Below are 25,890 nucleotides of genomic sequence, written 5' to 3'. Positions count from 1 at the left end.
TGGGGGAAGGTGTATATTTCATCCCCACATAATGCTTTCCCTTCACCTTAGGACAACCCTGGTTTGAGATGAGGTCAGGAGCTTCCAAAAAATGCAGATGCCGTGGCTCCAGAGATTGAATGACAGGGGGTGAAACCCTGGTGTGTGTGTGTGTGTGTGTGTGTGTATGTACACATATGTACACACACATATTAAACAAACTCCCAGGTTATGGGAATAGCAAGGATTGAAAAGCACTGTCTTCAAGCATAATCTATTTTACTAAATGGCTCCACTGATACAATGATATACTCAACGGGTTTTTTATATATTTCATTCTCTCTAGCAATTCTCTTTTGCTCTAGTTTTTCACTTATATTCTTTGGAAGGGGTGCCTCGCAAGATTATTGTTATAATTAACCAATAAAATATTTGAAAGCTTTTCCATTTAACAAATGTTTACTAAGTACCTATTATGAACTGGGCACTGTACTAAGCACAGAGTATGGAATGGGGAACAAAACTATCACTTTGAGGAACAAAGTGTTGGTATTTAAACAAAATCCTCGTTAAATAGGGAAACTACCACATTATAAGGCACTTACCTATAGTGTAGATTATATGATATATAGTGTTACAGAGTGCACTCCTTTTAGAATCTTTCTGGAAGCCTGTAACAGGTACATTAAACCTGTCCTTCAGCTCTAGGGTTTATTGAAGCTTGATATTATTTTATAACTTTTTAAATATCTCATCCAGATTTGAAAATATTCTCAAATTTGCTATCTAATAGGTGCTTCTCAGAATAATCCCAGAGAGAGATTTGAATGTGCTATTTTCCATACATGTAATTAAAATTGAAATCACAGATATGTGACTGGAATTTAACACATACGAATTGTTGCTTTCATTTAATAATATTGGGTATTACAGTAAGAAGTTAAACCTGAATTCTTTCTAAGGCAATGAATTTAGTGACAGTTGGTGAGAATTGTCTAGCGAATAACAATGTAAAAGTATCCCTTAGTACAAATTAGTTTTAGATATTGATTTACAGTTGTCTAAAGTACATTTTCTTCTAAAATACAATAATTCTAAAAGGAGAAAAAATCCTTAATGACCGGATAAAATGTTGAAATTAGGTGTGTTCATTTCTATTTTAAAAATGCATTTAGACCTGTTTCAGGTAAAATAATGTGGGAACCCGGGATCTCAGTAAAATGATCAATCCACTTTCCTCAGAAAACATGTTTTCCACTAACTTTCCATTTCTGGGCTTCACCAATAATTGCCATGTAAGTGTTTCCTAATATTTACCTTTAGTTTCTTACCTTTTGCTTTTGAGTGTGAAAAATGGATGCCCTGAAAAAGAGCAAAGTCTCTTTTTATGCTCTTCCCGTATTCTGTAACTTTGCTTGTGTTGGTTTTTTGAGAGAGAGGTCCTCAACATGAGTCATTAACTGCTGCTGTTACTATTGAAAAATGCTTAGTGTTTTCCCCTTTTTTGGAAGGGGGGTGTCACTACTTGGCATAGAGAGCCTAAAGCCTTGCACTTAGAATATTCTGTCCAAGCTCTCAAACTATCCCGCATGTATCCTACTTCTAAAACAGTAATTTTTGGAATGACATGAAGTACAATGGACGTATTTGCCAAAGTTACTGTGTTGCTTCAGTGGTGTAAAGAAGCAGAGGTGGGGTGGTCCTGGTTTGTCAGGTGGCACAGTGCATTGAAATAAAGGAAGAGCTTAAATCCTCTCCGGAAAACAACCACCACGGGGCACCCCACCTCATCGTGCACAGAAATGAGACAGCTGCTGCCATGTTTGCTCTATGGGATCTAGCCCTCCAGGGATCACCCTGTCACCCCAGATTACTGCACCTACTTGTTCACGTGGGTACTTCGTCTCCCCACAGAGACAGAGAAGCTCGTAGTTCTTTATTTTCACAAATCAGTCAAATCCCCTAGAGTCTTATTCACATGCTTTTCTGCTCCAAAGTTTTCTATTTTTCTTAAACCCGTTGACTCTAAGATATCTGTGGTACAGGATTGAACTGTAGATTTGTCATTGTTCCTGAATGTCGTGTGTCTTTTAATCCATGGATCCATTAATTAATTCATTCCTGGTCCTCGCACACAAAGCTCTTGTGGCACGGTCTACTCATTTTAACCACACATCAGAGTGTCTTCACTTGCCACTTCTTTTGATGTAGCATCGCTATACATCCAGTAACAATGTTACGTCGCAAGCAGGAGAAAGCAGTAAACAGAGCTAAGGGAAGGAAGGATCTGGCTGTCAGTGTAAATGTAAATAGCAGCTGTTCCATTCAAACTGTTTTTAAAACTACCACACGGTGAGAGGTTTGCCTAAAATGGGCCAGATCCTCAAGAATCAGGTTTTAACACAAAATTTAAGAGGCACGCTGCCATCCTCCTGTTTGCACTGTTTCACTTCTCCTACTATTGCACAAACAGTAGAGGGGAAAAAGTATATATATACACACATATATATGTTGATATTATATATCAACACATATATTGATATATAATATCAATATAATGTCAGTGAACATGTACAGACTATAGGTAATGCTTATGTAGATGCAATATAACTTATAAAGTGCTACTGAGGTGTTTCTGGATTTGTTGTTGTTGTGACTACTATCATTGATATGACTGTCATCTTCCTAGAAACAGGAACAGTCTTTGGTGCCCTTTTATATCTGCCTTTACTCCTCCCTAGCACTTTGCCTTGAATGAAGTAGGTGCTCAATATATAGGTAGTGAGAGCTTGCTTTTTTAAAGTTTTAATGGTCAAGTAAGTATTGGCTTGATTGAGCTTTAAAAATACTGTTGTTTTCCAAACTGGAGTCCATGGCCAAATCTTGCCTTGCCAATAAGTCATTTTTACCCCATGTCTTTCAGATTTTGTGAAGGAACAAAAGTTATTTATCATTATACTGTACTTAGGAAGCACTGTATTTTTTATAAGGTACTGAAGAAGTACTATACATAGTACTAAAAGGTACTGAGGCTCACCATGAAGCCTGATAACGCTAGTACTGTAATTAGGCAGTATAATCTCTTTAGCAACATAATGTTGTGAAATTGATATAATTCAATTATTTCCCTTTCCAAAGTGTTCCCACTTCTTTGAAAATTTATGTGGACCTTTTGCCAGTGTTTTGATAGGCCTCCTGGAAAAGATATCTGAATATTTAGGATACATTGAGAATAGGTTGTAGGTTGGGCAGCAACAAAATGACATGCCCATAGAGCTTTTCCCCCAGGGCATTCATGTGTAAGATCTCAGATGTCCATCTGGTCTAATGGTCAGAGCCTCCAGGGGAATCCAAACTCCTGGACTGTGCTTCTGATTTTCCCCCTCAATTTCCCACATACCCCTGCCGGGTAAGTAGCTTCTGTTTCTGCATGTTTCTTAACCCCACCCCACCCCCAAAGCTCCTTTCCTTGGATTATTTAGAATGAATAGGAAAAATGATTCACATGACCACAACCAGGAATGAGGCTTGAGGAAAGAGAAGGTGTTCCTCTTGTTGAATTTGGACATTAGTGAGAAACTGACTTTTATTGTCTGCCAAGGAAATTAGTGAGAAACTGACTTTTATTGTCTGCCAACAGGGGAGGCGTTACACTTGGCTAGAGATTTTGGCTACACTTGTGAAACAGAGTTTCCAGCCAAAGCAGTAGGAGAACATCTTGCCAGACAACATATGGAACAGAAAGAACAGACAGCAAGAAAAAAGATGATCCTAGCGACCAAGTAAGCAGAATGGGGAAGACTCTGTGTGCGTTCATCCTGTTTTTTTTTTTTTTTTTTTTTTTCATTTTCTTTGAATGAGGGAAACAGTTTAGAAAGCACCTGGTCTCTAAGGGGGGTCTCACACACCAGCAGCTAGATGTATTAAACAAGGACTTCCCCAACATTGCACCCATAGCAAGATTTGCACCGACACTGACAAAAGTTCTTAGAAAACCTCTTCGGAATAGTAGGAATGCCTAACATGTTTAGGAGATGTAGATTCCAGGCAAATATGCTGGTTGGTTGCTATGCAATTCGGTCTAAGCCACTCACTGTGCCTTAATAAATGAGGAGAAAGATCTTAAAATGCTATAAGTTCTCAGAGAATGTGAAACATTGAGGACCCAGATGCATGAGAGGTAACAGAGAGACCTCTGGGATCAAGGATTGGCATCAGTGCCCCCATTTTTCCTTGTATATAATTAAACAAATAATCCCAGAACTGCCACAGCCCCTGTAGTGATATTGTCGAAAAGAAAAGATAGAATGTGTGAGAAAGCTCCTGAAAATTGTAAAAAGTTCAATTAAAATGTGAATTAAAATAATGAGGGAAATGATGTGGAAAAGGGGAAGCTTTCATAAGATAACTTCAAACTCCCTCAAACTTGAAAGTTCTTTGATAATTAATGAAAGAACTACCATTTACTATGTGAAAACCCAGCAGAACCTTAAGTACTACTCAAATCACGTTCAAATTTTTAGAAGAGGACTTCTAAAAACAGTGCATGTTGGGACTCCATGCTTCCACTGCAGGGGTTGAGGGTTCGATCCCTGGTCGGGGAGCTAAGATCCCGCATGCTGCGCTGCATGGACAAAAAAAAATTTAGATGAAAATCTTTCAAGTGGTAGCTAATTCTTGCTCTCTTCTCTTTATTGAAACAAGTTATTGCTACAGATAAACCATTAATAATCTTATTTAATTTCCTAACTCTATATTCAGATTTTAGAACTAAGAGTCCCAGGTGGTTAAATTATCATTTATACATTAGTTTCTTATTTGGGGAAAACTTGTAAAGAGAAAGTATGTGATAGATCGTGTTAGAAACATTGCTTCTTAGAAACTGATTTTTTAAAATGACTTTACGATATGTTGGCTAAAATGTAAATGTCTCAAAATGCACAAAACCAAAAATAAATATTCCTCCTTCTACTACATCTAAAGTAACATGGATCTTCTTACAAATTTAAGGTTTTGTGTGGCATACCTACCACCCACCAGGCTTTTGCCCAGGACACGTTAAGTCCATTATTTGGGGTTTGTGCTGCTTGTGGCTGTCACTGTTTGGGTTTCAGATATATTTATTCATTGCTCTTATGAGAGTACTAGATAATTCTCTCACCTTGCCCCAAAGAAAAGGGAAATGAAAGGTGGTGGCAAAAGAAAAGACAAAACAAGGAGATAAAGGGGAAAGGAATAGCAGAAAGACAGAAGTAAGAGTTAGAGAAAGAACATTATAAGGGATGTAACACTTGGATTTAAAATTTTGAGAGGAGCTTTGTGCTAGGGAAGCTGCTGAACACTTGCTAGTAGAAAGACCTAAACCTAGATTTTTTGTGCAGTTTATCTCCCTGGGGGGGCGGAGTGGTCTTCACTTCTACTTTGCTTCTACTTTTTCCCTCTTCCAAACAGTTTTTGACCCAGAGGGGTCTTCATTCTCCATATTTCAATTTTACCAGAAGGAACTGAAAGTACAAGTAGTTCGTTCGTTTGTATCCTTAATGTAATCTCAGAGACTATAACAAATTATTACAGATCAGGAGAAATAGACAGTGCTAGAAGTTAGGTAGTATCTCCTAGGTGTTCCCAAAGCATATCATTCTAGCTGGTAGGATTTTACAAATTTCCCAACATGCATACCCATGTGATACCTCTGAATGATACTATTATCCCCAAATACTAATTATCCAAGAGGAAACGCCTTCATGTTTCCTACCTCAAAATTACTCAGTTGTGGTTTTATCATGCATTTTCTAAGACTTTCACCCCCTGATCCAGAGAAATCCTTCTTGTCTTCCTTCCTCCAGATTCTAGAACTGTTCACTCCCACCATCCACAGCAAGGCCACCATTACATTTCCAAACACAAGCTCCCATTTTCTTGGGAATTCCCATCACTCTGTCTAAGTGTTTGGGAGTCAGTGCATTCAAACTGATGTTGAGATTTTGTTTTCACAGAAGTAAATGTTAGAAGAACTTGGGAGAAGTACTTTCATATTTGTCAAAGTTGTATGGAGACGTCTATTTTATAGTAGTGGATTCAACTAGGGAGTAGTACTTCCCTTTTACATGGGATCTAAGTAATGTATATTATTTTAGGTGATATTTTGAACTTTGATTTCATGAAATATTTCAAGAACATGTAATTCTCTTTGATCCCTCTTCCCGTAGCTGGACATTTGCAGACCATTAAATGTCAAGCAAGAATTGAATTCACTAATTCCAATTACCTTACTTTAAGTAAGAGTAAATAGACTATAAACATCCAGAAATTAGGAGACAGACTAAATGTTTTGTTTTTGTGGTTATTTATATCCATTCCATCTTCTTATTAGATCATGTGAAACAAGAATTGAAGAATCGGAGACTATGCAGTCATAGCAAACATACTCAATACAAGTAGTCATCAATATAAGTAGATAAATTAAGGGGTGTGTGGGAATAAATGCCTTTCTGCAACATATTAATGGATCCAACATGTGTTCTGAGTAGTTTCTAAATTTTCCAATGGTAAAGCATTGGCTGTTTTCGATTAAAATGCTCAGTGTTGAAATTAAGTAATCTACCTGGATATTCATTACATTCTAATCAGTTCACCTTTCTTTTTCACAGGACTGTGACAATTGTATCAAAAATATATACAAAATTCAAAATTCTTTAGATGAGAGATCCAATTGCTGATCCACATGGGCACAATGGCTTACATATTTCTTTTTTACCTCTATGAATAACAGATTCTGTTGTATTTAATTATATTGCCGAGTATACAATTGTAAGAAAGGCTCATTGATTAAGTGCCGTTACCCTCCTAATTCCTCTTTATTCCCAGTGCTTTGTTGATTAACCAAACATTTTCGTGTAATTAGATAATTATTTAAGGGGGGTAATAGAAACTGAGTTAGACAGTTTTTGAAATCTAAAAATGTACTGGACAAAACATTTATTTGATTTATGAAAAACACATTTAAACCTCTTCATTGAATTTAGAACTAAATATGATTAACACTTGATCTGCATTAGGGTAAAGAGGAATAGTTAGCGAGTTTTAATTTTTACCATAACATTAATAGTCAAAAGGAGAAACAGAACTTTAAATTCAGACATCAGCTAAAAAATTAAATCCTTAAGGACAATGACGTAAGTGATAAAGTTAGAATTTATGATTCATCGAAGATCATCTTGTGTTACGTAATTCATAATGTGACATTTTGTTTGGAGAAATAAGAGTATTTCTTACTGTAGCTTCATAGATAAAAATTTAAATAAGAATAAAACTAAGCATAAAAATAATAACTCTGTAACTGTCATAATGTGATGATGATAATTGCCTAAAGGAAATCTACAAAATTGTCATCTGTTTTTAAGTCTGAAGGCTGTCCAAAGTCAGTGAATTAAGCAGAAGAATCAAATATCAAGGTTGAAAATTCTGAAACTTCTCCTGATACAGCTTCATATGTGGAGTAGTTGAATTGCTTAGCATAAGTTAAATTTTTCCACACTTGCCTTTTCCTCATTTCTTCCTCAACTTTAAGTTTATTGTAACTTGCTCTGTTGTTTAAACAGTAAAGAAGTTGATTTGCCAACTTTAAATTAGTTTATTCAATTATCCGAGAAATTCCCATATCATAACACACGAACTAAAGCAATGTTTTAACCTCCATTTAAATTTTTAATACATTTTAATCTGATAGAAAATTAAGAGACCAGTCGTTAAACAACTCCAATATTCCTTTGTAATAATGCATCATACTGATGACCTACCATGTAGTAATTCACATTGCTAGTCTGAAAAGTGATAGCAAGAGTCTGTATTTTAAAATTTAGTAAGACATTTTCTAAAAACGAAGATAACAATATATCTAACTATTAAATAACATAAAGGGCAACAGATAACGATGCCCCACCAAATGTCATCGTTTGATGCCAACAAATAATATCAACATTTAAGTTGCTACTCGTTAATTAAAAATAGGCAATACACCTGAAAGTCAGCCAACTGAGTCTAACTCAGAACAGAAAAAGTGAGAAGTTCAGATAAAATATTTTCAGTGGAAGTACACACATGCACTGTTAAAACATGCGTTTAGATGCTACATCTGAGACTCAACCAAACATTAACAGGTGGTGTGGAGGATCCTGTTTGATTTAGAGCAGGTAAAGACTTACCTGTTTGTTGTTTGGCTTTTCCTTTCCCTATGACCCTCTTTTACTTTCACTTCTGTTCAAAATGAGTAAGGCAAATTCTGTGAAATGATGATATTTGAACACTGGCATTAAAACTGAGACTCATTGCTTGTAAAAAAAAAAAAGTCTCAAATGATCTCCAGAAGAATTCGATAAATATGGGGTACCTTATAATAAACAAGCCTCCTCTGATTTTAACTCAATGGTACGTTATTTGGGCTTCAAGACATTTTGTCACTTTGTAGTAGTTTTTTGCTTAATGACACAAATGCTTTGGAGAGGACTTTGTGGCTGGGCCCACGCAGTGGCTTTCACTTGGAATAATTTGACCCTTCTGTACTTGATTTTGGCTCCATAGGTAATTATAGTCAGGGCTACATTATTACATTTTGTGACTGCCCATTGTAAATCCAGACAGAAAACCTAATCACTATCATAGTATGCCTTGAATGTGGAGTGGTTTCACTTAGCTGATGGATTCTTTTGAGTAATTCCTCAGCAGTCTTTTACTTCACTCTTCAGCTTCTGCATTAATCTAGTGTTTTGTTGTTAAAAAAACACACACACACATGGTTCCTTCATATGTTTGCTTCTTCAGAATTATATCTTTTGGACTATGTATCACAAGGGCTTTACTGTTATCAAACAATCATGGTAATATGAAACCAATGATCAGAAATCATAATCATTTAAATTAAGAAAAGCAGCAGAAAAATGCCCTTGCTGATACTTTTTTGCAAGAAACTATCTTACGTGGAGCACAATGTAATCATTTTTCTGAGACAGCATGAGGCTAGTAGACTAAATTTGGGTGATTGTCTACTTCAATTATTAAAAACACAAATTTAGTCCAGAAGAGTCTGAATTATAATGAAATATTGGGGAAAGGGATTTCCCAAAGTCTACTTGAATCATGGCTCTGAAATAAGCCTATAGCTTGATTTAAACTTGTTTACAGACATGATACCCCACCCCCAGAATCACATTTTAATTTTTTTAAAGGAATTATTAATTGTGATCCTGTTTTATAGATTTTTCCCTTATACTGAGGTTAATCTATGAATATTCACCTTAAAAATGAACATTGGTTTTGTCAGTGTTCCTGGACTGTTACTCACTTGTAAGTTTTCATGATCATCTTGAGAGCATGATCAACTTGAGAGCATAGTTGCTATTGTAACTCATTGTAACCTCATCTGTATGTTGTAGATGGAACTTCAGAGGTTGCTTTATGATATTTATCTAGTCCTCTTTTAAAAGAGAAAACAAGCCTTTGGAAAAATATCATGGGATGAAATTAAAGCCCCGTCTCAAGAGTTCAACTTTAATTTTGAATCTTTTATTTTAGACAAATTTGTAAAGAATTTCAAGACCTCTTGAGCCAAGATAGATCACCGCTGGGATCCTCCAGACCCACTCCAATTCTAGACCTTGACATCCAGAGACACTTAACACATTTCAGGTAAGAATCGTTTTTCAATTTGTTCAGACTCTCTTTTAAATTGTTAAAACCGTCTTTATTAACCCAGACATGTGTGTAGTCCTATCACAGTTCCATTTAGAGATAAAACATATATATATATATATGGTGACTGCCTGAAATTTTTGAAATTCCAAGCACCTAAGATCAAATTGTAAGAGTAACTAAAGCATGAAGCACTTTGGATCAGAAAATTTATAACTTTGTGTGATTTCAAAGAACCTGTGACTGTGAGCACTATTATTTCAAACAATAGCACTTTTAGATCAGGATCCTGAAATCCTTTAAACAGTTCTTTACCTTGATTATGTGAATCGTTGAATAGGCAGACGATGTGATAGAAACTAATGGGACATCCTAGACCGATTTTCCAGGAGTACGCTAATGATTTCTCTGCAGTTAGAAACCGCGCATGGTTCTTAAGTTAGACCACACAAGCATATTTTAAAGAACCCAGGATGTATTATTGAAAGTATATCTTAAATTTCATTTTCTGAAATTCTTTGGAAGAGAATAGACTATTTTTCTTGGTTAATTTATGCCCTGGTTGCAATGTGGAAACGAACATGATAATTTTTCAGGTGCCTTCCAAATGTTAAACTCTAGAATTCTAATGCCTACATGACATTTCTCATCAATAAAAAATTTTACTTATCCTCTTTTTATTATTATCATTTAGTTTAAAAAATCAATGCTAAGGAAAGACCAACATAATTAAATTTCAAAATGCTTTCAATACCTCTCAATGATTATAATGCTTTTGAGGAAGATATTCTGTTATACAAAATAATGGATATTTAAGTAAGTTGGAATTTTATCTGCAACATCAGAGACTTTTAAATAAAATACTTAATTTTTCATCATGTCACAATACTCCTCAAGGTGTAATAGACACCTCTCTGAAGATTAAAGGATTTGTCTTCTAAAAATGCACCAAATGTAGGATAAGTTCCCAGGACTTTTCTTCTACCATTCAATTGGGTTAGTGAAGGTGAGTGTACTAAAACTGGGAGAAAGCGTAGTGCTTAAAAGTTAAGAGCAAAAGGCTTTGGAGTCAAGAGAACGGTCTTCAAATACATCCCTTAATGTATTTAATACATTAATACATCTGAGCTGGGTTATTTGGGGTAATGTATGTACTCTTCTCAAGCTTTTCTTTCCCTAGCTTTTAATGGAATAAGAACCGCTCCATTACATGGTGGTAGTGAGCTAAAATGAGAAAATGAATACAGAGTAAGCATTCAATAAATGATATACTGTTTACTGCACCACTGATCCAAGTTTAAAAAGTACAAACTGCCCTACTATCATATCTGTACAAATTTTTTCCACATTTTTATTTGTATACATACTTAAGAGATTAATAGTTTTTACAGAAGTTCAATTCACAGCTTAATAATTTTTATACAAGTTCAATTCTGGATTTAAGGAGGTTTGTTGAGTTACAGATTTACTCCAAGAAGGAACTTACTGTTGGAATACAGAGAACTGGGGCTCTCTGTCATGTCTGCTAGGTCATTTCCAATCACAGAGGTCATAGCCTTTATTGGACAGTGAGCTGTCCTTTTTCAAGGCTCAAAACAGACTACGGCATCAATGGGTAAATTGGATATCAGCTACAGTGTAAAATAAATAGGCAAACGATTTGTCTGTTTAGCGTACGCACAATCTGCTAATTTGTTGATACCTGAGTCATCTGCCAACTTAATGCCACAGAACTCTTTAGAGAAAACTTTCATTTCTAAACTTGAGCTGAATGTTTCCTACATGTGCTTTATATGCTCTTTGGTTCCTCCCCATGCAAAATATAGTAACAAGCTAGTCTAGGATTACCCAGAGAAGCTAGTCTGATGTTTCCTAGAGAAAAGCTAAATATATGGTAAATTGTTCCTCCTCATTCTCCGTAAAAAAGAGAGATTACATTTTGGGTATAAAGCTCTTGAGAAGATATATGCCTGCAGATTCTCAGTCACAACAATTTGAAATGTACAGCCATATCTTAACACATTTACCATTACATGGTATATCTACTTATAAATGTATCACCTATAAAACTTTGGTATTATTATTGATGTGTTGAGTAGTTAGCTATCAGAAAGTTACGACTCCCATTTATTATGCTTTTGTAATGTTTGTCAGATTTTTTCATATATTTTGCTTTAACTACATTCTGATTATTTATTTAGATGAAATCTTCTGGATTTCACAATGGCGGGTAGTATGACGTTAAAAATCACTTAACCAAAATTCACTTTACAGCAAATTTCCTTAATTATATCTTTTTTAAAAATTGTGGTTAAAAAAACACAACAGCATTTACCATCTTAATCACTTCTAAGTGTACAGTTCAGTAATGTTAAGTATATTCACATGGTTGGGCAACCAGTCTCCAGGATTTTTTTCGTTTTGCAAATCTGAAACTCTATAGCCATTAAACAACGAATTTCCCCTTCCCCCCAGCCCTTGGCAACCACCATTCTACTTTCTGTCCCTATGAATTTGACTAAATACTTCAAATAAGTAAACTCATACAGTATTTGTCTTTTTGTGATTGACTTATTTCACTTAGCATAATGTTTTCAAGGTTCATCTATGTTGTAGTACATGCTAAATTTCCTTTCCTCTAAGACTGAATAATATTCTATTGTACATGTATACCACATTTCGCTTATCCAGTCATCCATTAGTGGAGACTTGGGTTGCTTCTACCTCTTGGCTATTGTGAATAGTGCTGCTCTGAACATGGGTGTACAAATATCTTTTGAAGATCCTGCTTTCAATTTTTTTTGGATATATGTCCATAAGTAGCATCACTATGTCTATGGTCATTCTATTTTTAATTTTTGAGAAAATGTCATATTGTTTTCCAATGTGCCTGCACCATTTTACATTCCCACCAACAGGGCACAGGGTTCTAATACCTCTACCTCTTGTTATTTACTGTTGTGATTTTATTTGCGGGGCAGATAGTAGCTATCCTAATGAGTGTGAGGTGATATCTCATTGAAGTTTTGATTTGCATTTCCTTAATGAATATGATGTTAAGCATCTTTTAATATGCTTGTTGGCCATTTCTATGGCATCTTAGAAGAGCTCTTTATTCACATCCTTTGCCCATTTGTAAATCTGGTTATTTGCTTTTTGTTGTTGAGTTGTGGGAGTTCTTTATATATTCTGGATATTAACCCCGTATTAGATATACAATTTGTAAATATTTTCTCCCACTCTGTAGGTTGACTTTTTATTCTGTTGTGTTCTTTGATGCACAGAGGTTTTTGATATAGTTCAATTTGCCTATTTTTATTTTTGTTGCCTGTGTTTTTGATGTTATATCCAGGAAATCCTTGCCATATCTAGTGTCATGAAGCTTTCCCCCAACTGTGTTTTCTTCTAAGAGTTTTAGGTCTTATGTTTAGATCTTTGATCCATTTTGAGTTAATTTTTGTATATGGTGTAAGATGTGTCCACCTTTATTTTTTTTGCATGTCTTAAACAATATTCTTTTAAACAAAAGTTTTAAACATGGTTGACATTTCCAATTAAAATCCAAGTTTAAGTCTCCTGATGTAAACCGAATTTAAGTGTGTGTTTCTTTTGGTTTTTACTGTGTATTTATTAAAAGTAGCCTCAATAAAATATCTTAATAGGACTGTAAAATCAGCTTGTTGCCTGACCTTGGAAAAATACCTCACACTTTAGAAGTGTAGCTCTTAAACCTGGGTTCATAGTGGAATTTCCCTTAGAGCTTTTTAAAAGTCTTGAGGCCAAAAAAAAAGCCAAAAAAAGAAGACAAAAGGGAATTCCCAGGCTGTCCAGTGGCTAGGATTCTGTGATTTCACTGCCGAGGACACGGGTTCGATCCCTGGTTGGGGGACTAAGATCCTGCAAGCTGCACGGCGTTGCCAAAAAAAAAAATCTTGAGGCCTGAAGTACACTTTTAAAGATCTAATTCAATAGGTCAAGTCTAGGATTGGACTCAGGCATCTGTATAATTTGCAAAATCTGAAGTTGATTCTGATAATTAGACAGCTTTAAGTCTAGACAGCTCACAGTCCTAGGATATTCCAAGACTATTAGCTTCTTTTCCCTTGGAAGAAAAACATTTCTAATTCTTTTTTTTTTTTTTTTTTTTTTTTTTGGTACGCGGGCCTCTCAGTGTTGTGGCCTCTCCCATTGCGGAGCACAGGCGCCAGACACGCAGGCTCAGCGGCCATGGCTCACGGGCCTAGCCGCTCCGTGGCATGTGGGATCTTCCCGGACCAGGGCACGAACCCGTGTCCCCTGCATCGGCAGGCGGACTCTCAACCACTGCGCCACCAGGGAAACCTCTAATTCATTTTTAAAGTGACATTGAGAATTATGTAAAGTTCTGTCTTATACTCTAATGAATTAAAGAGATTCTACATCTATTATCCTGCTAATAAGCTGGGTAACAATGTGTTAGCATGGAAGGTGTCTCTTTCATAATTTCCTACTGACGGTGGTAACTTTAATTTGATAGAAGCATCAGCTCAAGAGAAAAATGTGTTAGAAAGGAAACATATCACATCTGATGTTGCAAACAGTCCATTAGCAGAGTCTGATTTTCCACTGTTTTTGCTGAGTGCTGTCTGGGAAAGAAGTAAGGAGAGAGTGTGACTGGATGAGCATAGAGACGACTCTGACTAGTAGCATCCACTTGTGCTACTATTTTATTTCGTCAGAATCTCCTTCCCAGTGCAAACCACTTGAATTACATCTTCCAGGGTGGCTGATTTGGTACCTGGAGAACCACGGCTTACTTTCAGCAGATTGAATATGTCTAGGTAGAGCTAGGGAATGATCTGGCCTTGTAAAGCCCAGATAACTACTTCCAGTTTTCTGTGGTAACTGACATATCAGGGTGCTCTGGGCAACGGTGGGGAGAGTAGTGACCCTTCTCGTGATCGACTCACAGCCTGGAAAGCTGCTTGTTTCTATCAAAATGACAGGAGGCAGGTTTATCCATTATTTATAATTTACTGAGTACCATCCAAAGTGTATATTGCTTTAGAGACCAGAGCAGACACCACAGCATCTACTGGAAAGGGGAAGACGATTGATTGAAATCTGCGGAAGTCCCCACAGACACAGTTCCCCAGAATGGTGATGACAATTAGACCAAGGTGGCGTGGGACTTCACGGACAGAACAGACTCAGCTCAGAGGAAACCAGAGCCCTAATTTTCTGAAATGTTAGGATTCCCTTCTTTGAGATCTCAAGAAATCTTAATAACTTTGCCCTTCTTTGTGTCTTATGTTCTCCTAATATCCTTGAATCTAAAGTCAAGCAAAAGCACGTTGAACAACGTAAGTAAGGGGAGGAAGCTAGACTATTTTTAATGCTCAGTTCAGAGAAAACAACCTGTTGGGAAAATGAGGTTGTTTTCTTTCTCAACACCCACCTTGGGAGCGTGATATTTTACTGTTTCTTGTATTTTACTGTGCTAAGGGCAGGTGGTGCAAAGATGGCCAAAGGATTGTCCCATCTTTAAGTACTTCTGAAGTGGAAGACAGTTACATACAAAGACTTAAAATATGACATAGAGAGATTATAAGAGTGTTAAGTAGAGTGCGGGTAATTACCTGGGATAATTGGGAAAGGATTTCCCCCCCTTTTTTTTTACTGTAAATATTTTTTTATTGAAATATAGTTGATTTACAATACCGTGTCAGTTTCAGGTGTACAGCACAGTGATTCAGTTTTACATACATATGTATCTTTTTTTTTCCAGATTCTTTTCCCTTATAGGTTATTGCAAAATATTGAGTAGAGTTCCCTGTGTTATACAGTAGGTCCTTGTAGGATTTCCTCTGTCTATCCACAGTACTTAGCACATAGTATGTGCCCAATACCTATATGTTACTAAATGTAGAATACAATACTAACTCTGTTTTGTCTTGGATATATTCTCCTCTGGTTCATTCCCAGGGCCTTGGTGTTTTCTTTGGACCATGGGCTGGGGATTCAATGTGCTTAAATTCTTCTATTTGAGTCACAAAGTATACTGACATCACATCTTCTGAGAAATAGACCCTCCTACAACTCCCATAACGCTTTGGAAATAAGAAATGCATAGGCTGTCCCCGATGTCTGTGTTTGCTGGTGATTACATTCTCCTCATTGATTCTCAGTGTTGGAAGGCCCCTTAAGTTCCCCACTCTCCTCCAACATTTGAATCTTCCCTCCAACATCCCTGTCAAGTTGTCACCCATCCCAGGCTCGATAACTTCCAGTGATAGGCTGCTCTTTTCATGCCTCGGCATCCCTTCTATCTCTGACAACTCTATTAGCAATGCCTTCCCTCCGTTGGGCCAAGATCTGTCTCCCTAACATTCCCACTCCTTGGGGGCCCTATAGAGTCAGTTTAATCCTGTTTCCCTCCCGGTTTCTAGAGGCAGCGCTCATGTCTCTCTGAATTTTCTCTTCCTGGGCTGTTCATCCCCCTTCTCTTTCTCTACGTATGACGTGCATTCCAGTCAACTCAACTAGAATCTTCTGAGTGCTGTGTGCTTGACAACACACTGAAGATAGGATGTGTGTCTCTATTTAAATGTGGACACGTCTTCTCCAAGGAGCCTAAGATGTGTATAGTTTTTGTTTTTTGTTTTTATTTTTTCATTTTCTTGGGATGGGAAAATGGTGGGGAAGGTAACCAGGAGTGGAGGATTTTATTAATCTTGTGAAAGCATTTTTAGTGTCAGAAGAGAAATAAAGAAATTTCAATTAAATCTCTAATCCCAAAAGAAAACATCGTAAAATAAATTACATGCCTAGGCTTAGATTTAAGAAACAGAATTATTGACCCCTTCAGGATGTTCTGCCAGTTCAAGGGGACTTCGAAGACCATTTTATTTAAGAATGTTGGAAATAATAGGCCTGAATTGTGAAGGAAAAAAAATCCTATGTTTTCCACACTGAAGCTCCTTTATGTAAGGCTGAAATTAAACTTTAAAACTTTAACCTAGACTCCAAAAGTGCACTTACATTCTCCACTTCAAAGAAAAACATACCTGTAAGTGGTCTTATTCACTACTTAAATAAAAAAGGACAGCCTGTATTTACATAAGAGAAAAAAACCTCTTTCCCTTGAAGTAAAACTTTCAATAGAAAAAAATGTAGACTATAAAATAAAACAGGCAACAGTTTTCACTTCCTTAGCAGATAAGTGGGACCATGATGCCCTTCTTGCATGAATCTACATTAAATTACTTACCTTTACTTAACGTTAAGCAAGAAATTAAAGTGTAAATCAGTTGCCAGTATTTATTGTCCTTCACAAAGTGCGTGGCCCCAAACCAAATGCTGCAGGAGATACGAACATAAAAACATCTATTGCAGGTGATTTGATGACTTTAATGGAGTTTTAGGTTCAGCACATAGGAGACTGGTAATTCAAACAAGAGAAACCAGAAGCAACTGTTTCTAACAAAAATTTGCAAACATTGTCCCCTAACAATTACATGTGAATAATTTGGTAAATTTGTATTTAAATAATTTCTATCTTTGTTGATCTGTGGGTTGGGGGAGAGACAGCACGAAATCATGGGAAATACTCAGAATGGATGTCAGGGCGTCTAGCTCAGTCTCCTCTTGGTTTCCGGCTGGAAGTGTGGATTTAGAGAAGACATTTACCAGTCTGGCCTCTGCAGGTTCATCTGTAAATTGACAACAGTTAAGCTGGATGATCTTGAAGGCTCCTTCTAAGCTTCCTTATTCCATTCTCCATTTACTGCTCAGTCAATCATTTATGCTGTGTTTCCATGTGATCTCACTTCCTCTCTATGTGTTTTAGCAACTTGTTCATTTAAAAAAGTCAACAGCTGATGGAAACTATATATTTGGTGGTGAGCACACTGTTGTATATACAGAAGTAGAAATATAATGTGCACATGAAACTTACATAATGTTATAAACCAAGGTTACTTCAATAAAAAAATTTCCCCAGAAGTCAACAGTTGACTAAATTCATCTAAGAGAGCACGAGTCCTCAGCTTAGCATTTTCCTTCCCCTATTCTACAAAGAAAATACGAATTGTCTGATAGGGAGAAATATAAGGACATGGTTAATTTATCCCCAAAAGCTCTATTTCCATATGTAAAAAATAGGGTGGAGATATCAAAAAAAATGTCTTTACCTTCAAAAAATTGACTTGGATGTGATTGACTTTGGTCTCTCCTAATGTGTGTGCAATGATTATACCCTTAGCTTCCTTTGCTAATGAGATGGAGTGAAGTAAAATGGAATCACAAGGACTCAATCCCTTTGGGACCTCAGAGTAAGTGGCTGAGAAAAACAGGAGAAACGTGACCTTAGAGTGATGGATAGGCAATCACGTCTCCCAACCTGGCAGAGGTTCAGGACAGTCATAAATGCACTTCTCCAAAGTGAGTTTCACAGTCCCATGAGCTGCTCCTTGGAAGTGTGTCATGGTCAAGTGTTTTTTTGGGCTCAAGAAACCCTGACTACCATACTCCTCTAGAGGTACGCCAACGCAGTTGGCATATTATAAGCTCCCAAAACTGTTTTTGAGTGGAAGGAATGCTTAGCTTCCTGTCTCCAAAACTTGATCACAGAAACTGTTTTTTTCTCAGAATACCTATTAACATTCCATGGAACTAAGGCTCTGCAGAAGTTCTTGGGGGAAATGCTGGAAAAGTTCAGCTTCCTCTTTTACCCAGGGAGGTTAGCCAACCCGGTATTTAGGTGTCATTTCTTGGCTCTAAGGGAACATGCCTAACTCCCTAGCTACATTTAAACTATTCAGTACTGTTTCTAAAATACTGATGTTTTGGACCCATCCCAAACCAATTAAATCAGGATCTCCGGGGTGGGACCCGCACGTTGGCATTTTTTTAAATAAACTCCCTGGGTGATTCTTGCATGTATCTAGGGTTGAGAACCACCAGCTAAAGAAACCGTAGAACATTTGTGGGTGCTGACAAGGCCTTGCTAACAAGTGGGTTGCTACTCACTACCAGAGAACCATATACCTTAATTATGCACCTCAATTAAACTCCATGTTAAAAGCCCTGGGGGCTAGGGGATAATATAATTTATGTAGGAAATAAGCACAATCAGTCAGTTTCCTTTTTCTCTGCTTCCTCAACCAGTTTGGCTAGAAAGGATAGATGCCATCAAGTTCTGGGTGCTTAAGACCCAGCTGCTTTCCTCAGGCGGAGGTCTCTTCCCATGACCTATATTCAGGAGTTGTGCCACTTCAGAGAGATGAAGCATCTTCCCCTCATGGTTCTGAAAAGAACTAAGGTTTTGCAGAGAAGCCCCACAATCCTTTGCTGGTGTTCTCCAGGGTCTGTCTCCCAGCCTCCTGCCCTCATGGCTGTTCTCATGAGTGGAAGAAGGCATTTTTCCATCTGCCACCTAAAAGAGTAGTGAGGAGTACAGACTGAGCCTCAGGCTACAGTTGGACCTAAACCTGCAGTCTCTGAATAATCCAGGAGAGAAGGAAAAGGAGGCTTGTCTTCCCTTTAAATCTTGCTGCCTGCATGCCTCCCAGAGGCCGGAAAGCAGAACTGAGGTTGATAACAGTGGCATCTCTATGCTATTCGGAAAAATCAAAGGTACATGAGACCAAACACCCACTGGAATGATGCAACATAACAAAATAATAGGAACAATAGCCCAAACTATTTCAACCTTTACACACAACCAAAAACTTCTCCAGATAGAAAGTTGAAATTTGACAAAGAAAAATCAGCTTTTGCTTTAATTATCTAAATGATGATGGTAGAGTATTTTCTCTTGATTTTCAGTCTTCTAGCTTGTAGTATAATAGTATCTACTACTTCCAGCTTTTTGTATCCCAAAAGAAAGCTAGAAGAATCCATCCTTAGTTGTCAGACACAACTGAGTGAGGCAGTCCTCAGTGGCAAATAGGAATGAGACTTTTATTTTCCTTTTAATCCTGTTAAATCAGTGTTCCCTTAGTAGGTGGAAAGGATGTGTTTGAGCCCAGGCCCAACTCTTCTTTTTAAATTCAAGTACAGTTGACTTACAATATTATATTAGTTTCACGTGTACAGCACAGTGATTCAGTATTTTTACAGATTATACTTTATTAAATGTTATTATAAGATAATGACTGTAATTCCCTGTGCTCTACAGTATATCCTTGTTGCTTATCTATTTTATACAAAGTAGTTTTATCCCTTAATCCTATAACCCTAACTTGCCCCTCCCCCCTTCCCTGTACCCTCTGGCAACCACTAGTTTGTTTTCTGTATCTGTGAGTCTGTTTCTGTTTTGCTATAGTCATCCGTTTGTATTATTTTTTAGATTCCACATACAAGTGATTTCATACAGTATTTGTCTTTCTCTGTCTAATTTATTTCACTAAGCATGATATTCTCTAGGTTCATCCACATTGCTGCAAATGGGAGGTTTTAATTTTGTGTGTGTGGCTAATACATACCACATCTTCTTGGTCCATTTGTCTCTTGATGGACAGTTGGGTTGCTTCCATATGTTGGCAATTATAAATAATGATGCTATGAACATTGGGGTACATGTATCTTTTTGCACCAGTGCTCTCGTTTTTCTTTTCTGGATATATACCCAGGAGTGGAATTGCTGGATCATACTGATAGCTCTATTTTTAGTTTTTTGAGAAACCTCCATATGGTTTTCCACCAATTTACATTCCCATCAATAGTGTATAAGGGTTTCCTTTTCTCCACATCATCACCAGCATTTGTTATTTGCAGACTTTTTGATGATAGCCATTCTGACAGGTGTGGGGTGATGTCTCATTGTTGTTTTGATTTGAATTGCTCTAATAATTAGCAATGTTGAGCATCTTTTCATGTGCCAGGCCCAACTCTTGCCAAGATAGGAAGAATTCAGGGGAAGATTCCATAGGAATTTGCTTTAGGCTATGTTTTAGAAAATTGCCTGAGTGGTTTAATTTGAATTCGTTTAGACAAATCAATTAAAGTAATGATAAAACATTTCCAAAGGACAATTAGAGCAATATGGAAACAGCTTTGTACCCTGTCTCTAGCGGACAAGAGAGCTGGTGAAATGTAAACCATATTTACTTAGATTAAGGAAAGTTAAGCAGCTCTTGTTCCTCTGGTATATGTTCATTCAGAATCCTATATTAACCTATATAAGCACTGAAGCTTTGGAGAGTCTAAAGATAAATACGTAAGGCCTTGTCCACAAGCAAAAGAAATTCATTTAGCCAGAGGTCACAGGGAGTTTGTGAAATTTCTATTATAATTCCTCATCATTAATGTCAAATAGTTTGTAAGTATAAATACTGTTGGAGTTAAAGATGGGTTGTTAATAACACCGTATTAGCAAAATTACACAGGGAAAAAGGAGAAAGGATTATAATTTATTCTTTTTCAAATAGCAATCTCTTTTCTACCATCCTCTATTGCCTGTTTCATTTCTGTCTCAATTTCTTCATTTTTAATCCCACTGATAGAGAATACATTTTGAACTGTTGCAATATATTTTCCTCTAAAAAGTTAAAATCTATATCTATAGGACGTATTCAGGTTAATAAAAACAGTGTTAAGTCAACAACATGTACATGTGCACGCACACTCAAACAAACACCGTCTCCCTAGAAAGGGTGGTTCTACCCTGTGGTATCTCTCCAGCTGCTGAGATGTGAACACACTTTAACACTTAGGGGGAAAGTCAAAAGTAGAGCTTCACCTCTGGATCCAGCAAACAGGCAATTTGAAGAGATGGTTTATGTGGAAGAAAGATGCTCTGAAGAATGTTAATTAGGGAGTCTAGCAAAATAGGAGTTTTTAAAACCACGAATAAAATTAAGAAGATGACTGTTAAATATAAGTTACATTTTCTAGAACATCAGGTGCGTAAACTTCAACAGTCTGGATTTTCTCAGCAGGTGTCTGTCAGAACCCTGCTCCTCAGGGTGAAATAGGAAAATTAAATCAATGAGCTGGAATCTGCTTAGACAGAGAGAGAATAGTTCAAGGTAAATGGAGTTCTAAGCCTGAAGAGCTATGATCTGAAGCTCACATTTTGATCCTCCCTTTATGGTTTAGACTTACTGATTTGGTGTGCCTTTTCCCTAAGAATTGCTTGAGTCAACTCTCTCCCTCTCTCAACATACTGCAAACAGATATGTTTTCCTTAATCTTTCCTAAATTTCACATCATTGATTTAGCCCACCAACTAAGCTTTTTACCACGTGAAGGTATTTCAGCACTTTGGTTCTGCTAACCAGTGCAGGAATTTTTCTCTCTGTTTTAATACCAGCCATTAAGTTACAAATCCATGACGCTGTCAATCACGTTGTCAATTAAGATGGGGAGGAGAGTGGGATTAATGGGAAAGTCTTGCAGCACTCCACTGGAAACTGAGGACCCTTTAGCCCTTGTTAACTCAATTATTACTGAAGCCATGCAGCATTTCAGCGATCACTTCTATTTCTTAAATATTAGCCCTTAAATTAGTAATAACCCATTACATGAACAAATTGCAATAATCCCATTCAATGGAACACCTACCAGCAATAAAAAGAAATAATCTATTGATAAACACCAAAACATGGATGAATCTCAAAATTATTAGGCAAAGTGAAAACAGACCGTCATAAAAGTCTATAGACTTCATGATTCAATTTATACGACATTCGGGGGAAAAAGTAAAAACTATAGAGATAGAAATTAGAACACTGATTCCCAAGATCTGGGGGTGGGGAAAGTGCATTGACCGAAAGGGATCACGAGAAAATGTTTTGGGTAATGGTGGTCATTACACAACTGTATGGGTTTGTCAAAATTCAACGAACTATATACCTAAAAGGGCTAATATTATCGTATGTAAATTTAAAGTCGGTATACCTGATTTTTTAATATATCCCATTTTAAGAAATTCGTTAAGGACTAATTAAATGTAATTTAATAACCTAGAATTTCTAAAATCTGTCTCTTTTCTCCTGCTTTAATTATTAAGGCACGTTACTCTGTTCCATTTCACTACTTCCTCCCCATTTTCCATGAGTTTTCAAAGGTTACCTAACCACTCAAGTGTCTCAGAAACACATGCCTCTGTTTTCTTTATCCTGAAATAGGAGTTTCCTATACTTGAAAAAAAAAGTTGCAGTTCCATTAATACCATTGCCAGTTTTAAAAATTAAACTCTTTGAAAAGAAAGCGAAGTTTCTTAATTACCATTGAATCTTTCACTTGCTAACGTAGCACTCTCTCCCCCAGGCCTCTCTCTGCATTGTTCCTCTTCCTCATTCTTGGAACAGAACTTCAAACTAAATCCTATAGGCCTGGGCAACAGTCTCCTGAATGAAACCGAGGAAACTTTAGTCTTTGCTAAGTCAATTATTCCATACACGGGAGTCCCACCTCTTCATCCTCAAGGCTGCTGCCTCCTGGAAATGATAAATGCCCAGATGCTGGCAGCAGACGATGTCAGGTAGAGTGTAGGTTGACAATAGGAGCGCTCTACCTCAGTCCTGTTTGTTTTAGTTGTTGCTGTTGCCTGGTGGTTTGGTTTCATTTTGTAACAACCCTTCGTATTTTTCTTTTCTTAAGATTAGACTCTAACTTTCTTTTAAAATTAATTTCATTTATTTATATTTTACTTTTGCCTGTGTTGGGTCTTCGTTGCTGCGCGTGGGCTTTTCTCTAGTTGTGGCGAGTGGGGGTTGGTCTTTGATGCGGTGTGCCGGCTTCTCACTGCGGTGGCTTCTCTTGTTGTGGATCATGGGCTCCAGACACACGGGCTTCAGTAGTTGTAGCACGCGGGCTCAGTAGTTGTGGCACTTGGGCTCTAGGGTGCGCGGGCTCAGTAGTTGTGGTGCACGGGCTTAGTTGCTCCGTGGCATGTGGGATCTTCTCAGACCAGGGATCAAACCCGTGTCCCCTGCATTGGCAGGCGGATTCTTAACCTTTGCACCACCAGGGAAGTCCAAGACTCTTACTTTTGATTACCAGTTTATGGTAAGAACTCAAGCCACAGATTGTTGGAGATACATATAACCTCTTATTTGCCACTATGTTAAAATCTAGGATACTTCGATGATCACTTATGCTCTAAGTGACATGGCTGCATATAGCTCCCACTTTGATGATGAGATCTTGCCCTCACTTATTTTCTTCCCATTGTCTTCTCTGGGCTCTAGTTTTACACTTTTGGTGGGGAATGTTACTCCTTTCTCCTCAGAATTCTATTTAAGTTTTCTCATCACTTTGGCAAGTTTCTATCCTTTGGCAGGAGCACATCTTTTTCAATATCTTAATCAAGGGAACAGGAAACTAACTCCTTTTTTTCCAATATCATCCAAGATACTTTGAAGGTTGAGTGATTTTTAGATTGGCTGAAAAAAAAAAAGAGGGAGGACAAACAAAGGTACACAAGCAGGAATGACCATCGTAGGTTTGAGGATAGAGAAGAGATAAGCCTTTCAAAAATAAAATAATAGAACATATGATTACAAAGGGTGAAGGAAGGAGAGCTGGAAAATGCAAATACACTAAGAAATATGATACAGCATTTGTATTGTCTGCCACTGTTCAGCAAAATGTTTTAAACGTGGCATGAAGATGATACACCTAGAACAATGCTGATTGTCTCTCTAACTTGTCTACTTGAGGACAAACTTTTAGATGAATTTAAATTTAGAAGGACTTCTATATTTTGACAACCTACTTCAAACCATCATGGCTGCTGTTTAGCCCAGGTAATATTTACTTGTGAAATGCTCTCTGATATTAATCTGATGAAAATAGATGCAAATGCCAAATATAACTTGAAGATTAAATCTGTGGCTAAAAAATATTTTCTAAGGGCAAAAAAATGACCTTATCAAAGATTTTAGAGATTTGACTATAGTGTGTTACCTTACAGATAGATGACCTTAGTTTATTTTCTGTCTAGGACTGAAAATCAGCCTCTTCTTTCTGTTTTTCTCTTATTTTTCTGTAGACTCTGCATTATCCCTTTTCTCCTTTTTGTATGTCACTGTGAATGAGATATATACCTATTTTTCTGGAATGGCTGGGGCTAAAAGAAAAACATGATGTTCCCAGAAATTCTTTTAATCATTCTGTGATTTCACATTTTGTTCTGTGCTGTTCTCATATAATATTAGATTAATTATTTAGATTCATAAACCTTACCGAAAACTGCTAGAACAGAGGCTATACCTTGCTTTTAGCATCATCCTATGTAGTGTTCCATGCATAATTTTGATGTGCAGGTAATGTGAAATCAAGGACATTAACAACATTTACATAATGTCTTTTATGCAGAATGATAACACTTCGAGTCCTTACTTTTTTTTTTTTTTTTTTTTTTTTTTTTGGCGGTACGCGGGCCTCTCACTGTTGTGGCCTCTCCCGTTGCGGAGCACAGGCTCCGGACACGCAGGCTCAGCGGCCATGGCTCACGGGCCCAGCCGCTCCGCGGCATGTGGGATCTTCCTGGACCGGGGCACAAACCCGTGTCCCCTGCATCGGCAGGCGGACTCTCAACCACTGCGCCACCAGGGAAGCCCAAGTCCTTACTTTTCTTATGTTGACTGTTTTCACAGTTTGAGACTTATCTGTTGAGATAAGTGCTTTTTCAACATCTATAACCTTCTGTCATGTCCTTGGTTTTAAGAAGTGTGCCCTAAGCATTATACCAGTGAATTGAAGCTTAGTGCTGGAAAGAAACTTGCAGATGTTTTCGTCAGACTGTTGTCGTCTTACAAGGCTACATAACTTCCCACAAATCACACAGTGCCCAAGGTTGAAGGCAGTGTGAAGAACTCTGTGCAAGGAGGTCTCAATCCAGTGCAAAGGTGACAGTGCAGTTTACTAAAGACCAGGTACATATTTTAGAAGGAAGGAAGGCCATCAGTCAAGAAGGGATGCCAGCCTGAGAATTTTTCATTATGGCAACCACTCTTCTCAACATGGAAAAGTAAAACATTTATACAGACACATCTACTTTGTATCTGGCCTTTTAGAACCCTGGTCTTAGACAGGAAAGTGAGTAGGAATGATCTTCCAGGTCTACAAGTCTGCCCATAGAACAAAGTTAAGTTAGAGAAGCTGAGCTAAAACTGCCAACAGAATGCGATTTCTCAGAGAAGGTGTAAAACGCACCCACAGCCTGAGAGGAACATAGATAAGCACAGAGGCAGTACGGAATTTCTCAGGCAGATTATTTAACATTTCTGGATA

The 25,890-nt window shown here is 37.3% G+C and overlaps 1 protein-coding gene across 1 annotated transcript in view; it reads left to right on the top strand.

Moving 5' to 3' along the window:
• Positions 1-25,890, top strand: part of TFAP2D (transcription factor AP-2 delta) — a 54,666-nt gene that overhangs the window by 25,854 nt on the left and 2,922 nt on the right. The window contains exons 6-7 of the mRNA XM_033863678.2: positions 3,620-3,761; positions 9,550-9,663. Of these exons, the coding sequence (XP_033719569.1) occupies positions 3,620-3,761; positions 9,550-9,663 (256 nt within the window). The remainder of the gene's footprint in view (positions 1-3,619; positions 3,762-9,549; positions 9,664-25,890) is intronic.

The sequence above is a fragment of the Tursiops truncatus genome, chromosome 10 (assembly GCF_011762595.2).
Source record: "Tursiops truncatus isolate mTurTru1 chromosome 10, mTurTru1.mat.Y, whole genome shotgun sequence".
NCBI lineage: Eukaryota > Metazoa > Chordata > Mammalia > Artiodactyla > Delphinidae > Tursiops > Tursiops truncatus.
The sequence above is the reverse complement of the archived record's forward strand: the minus strand, read 5'-3'. Positions and strand labels throughout refer to the sequence as shown.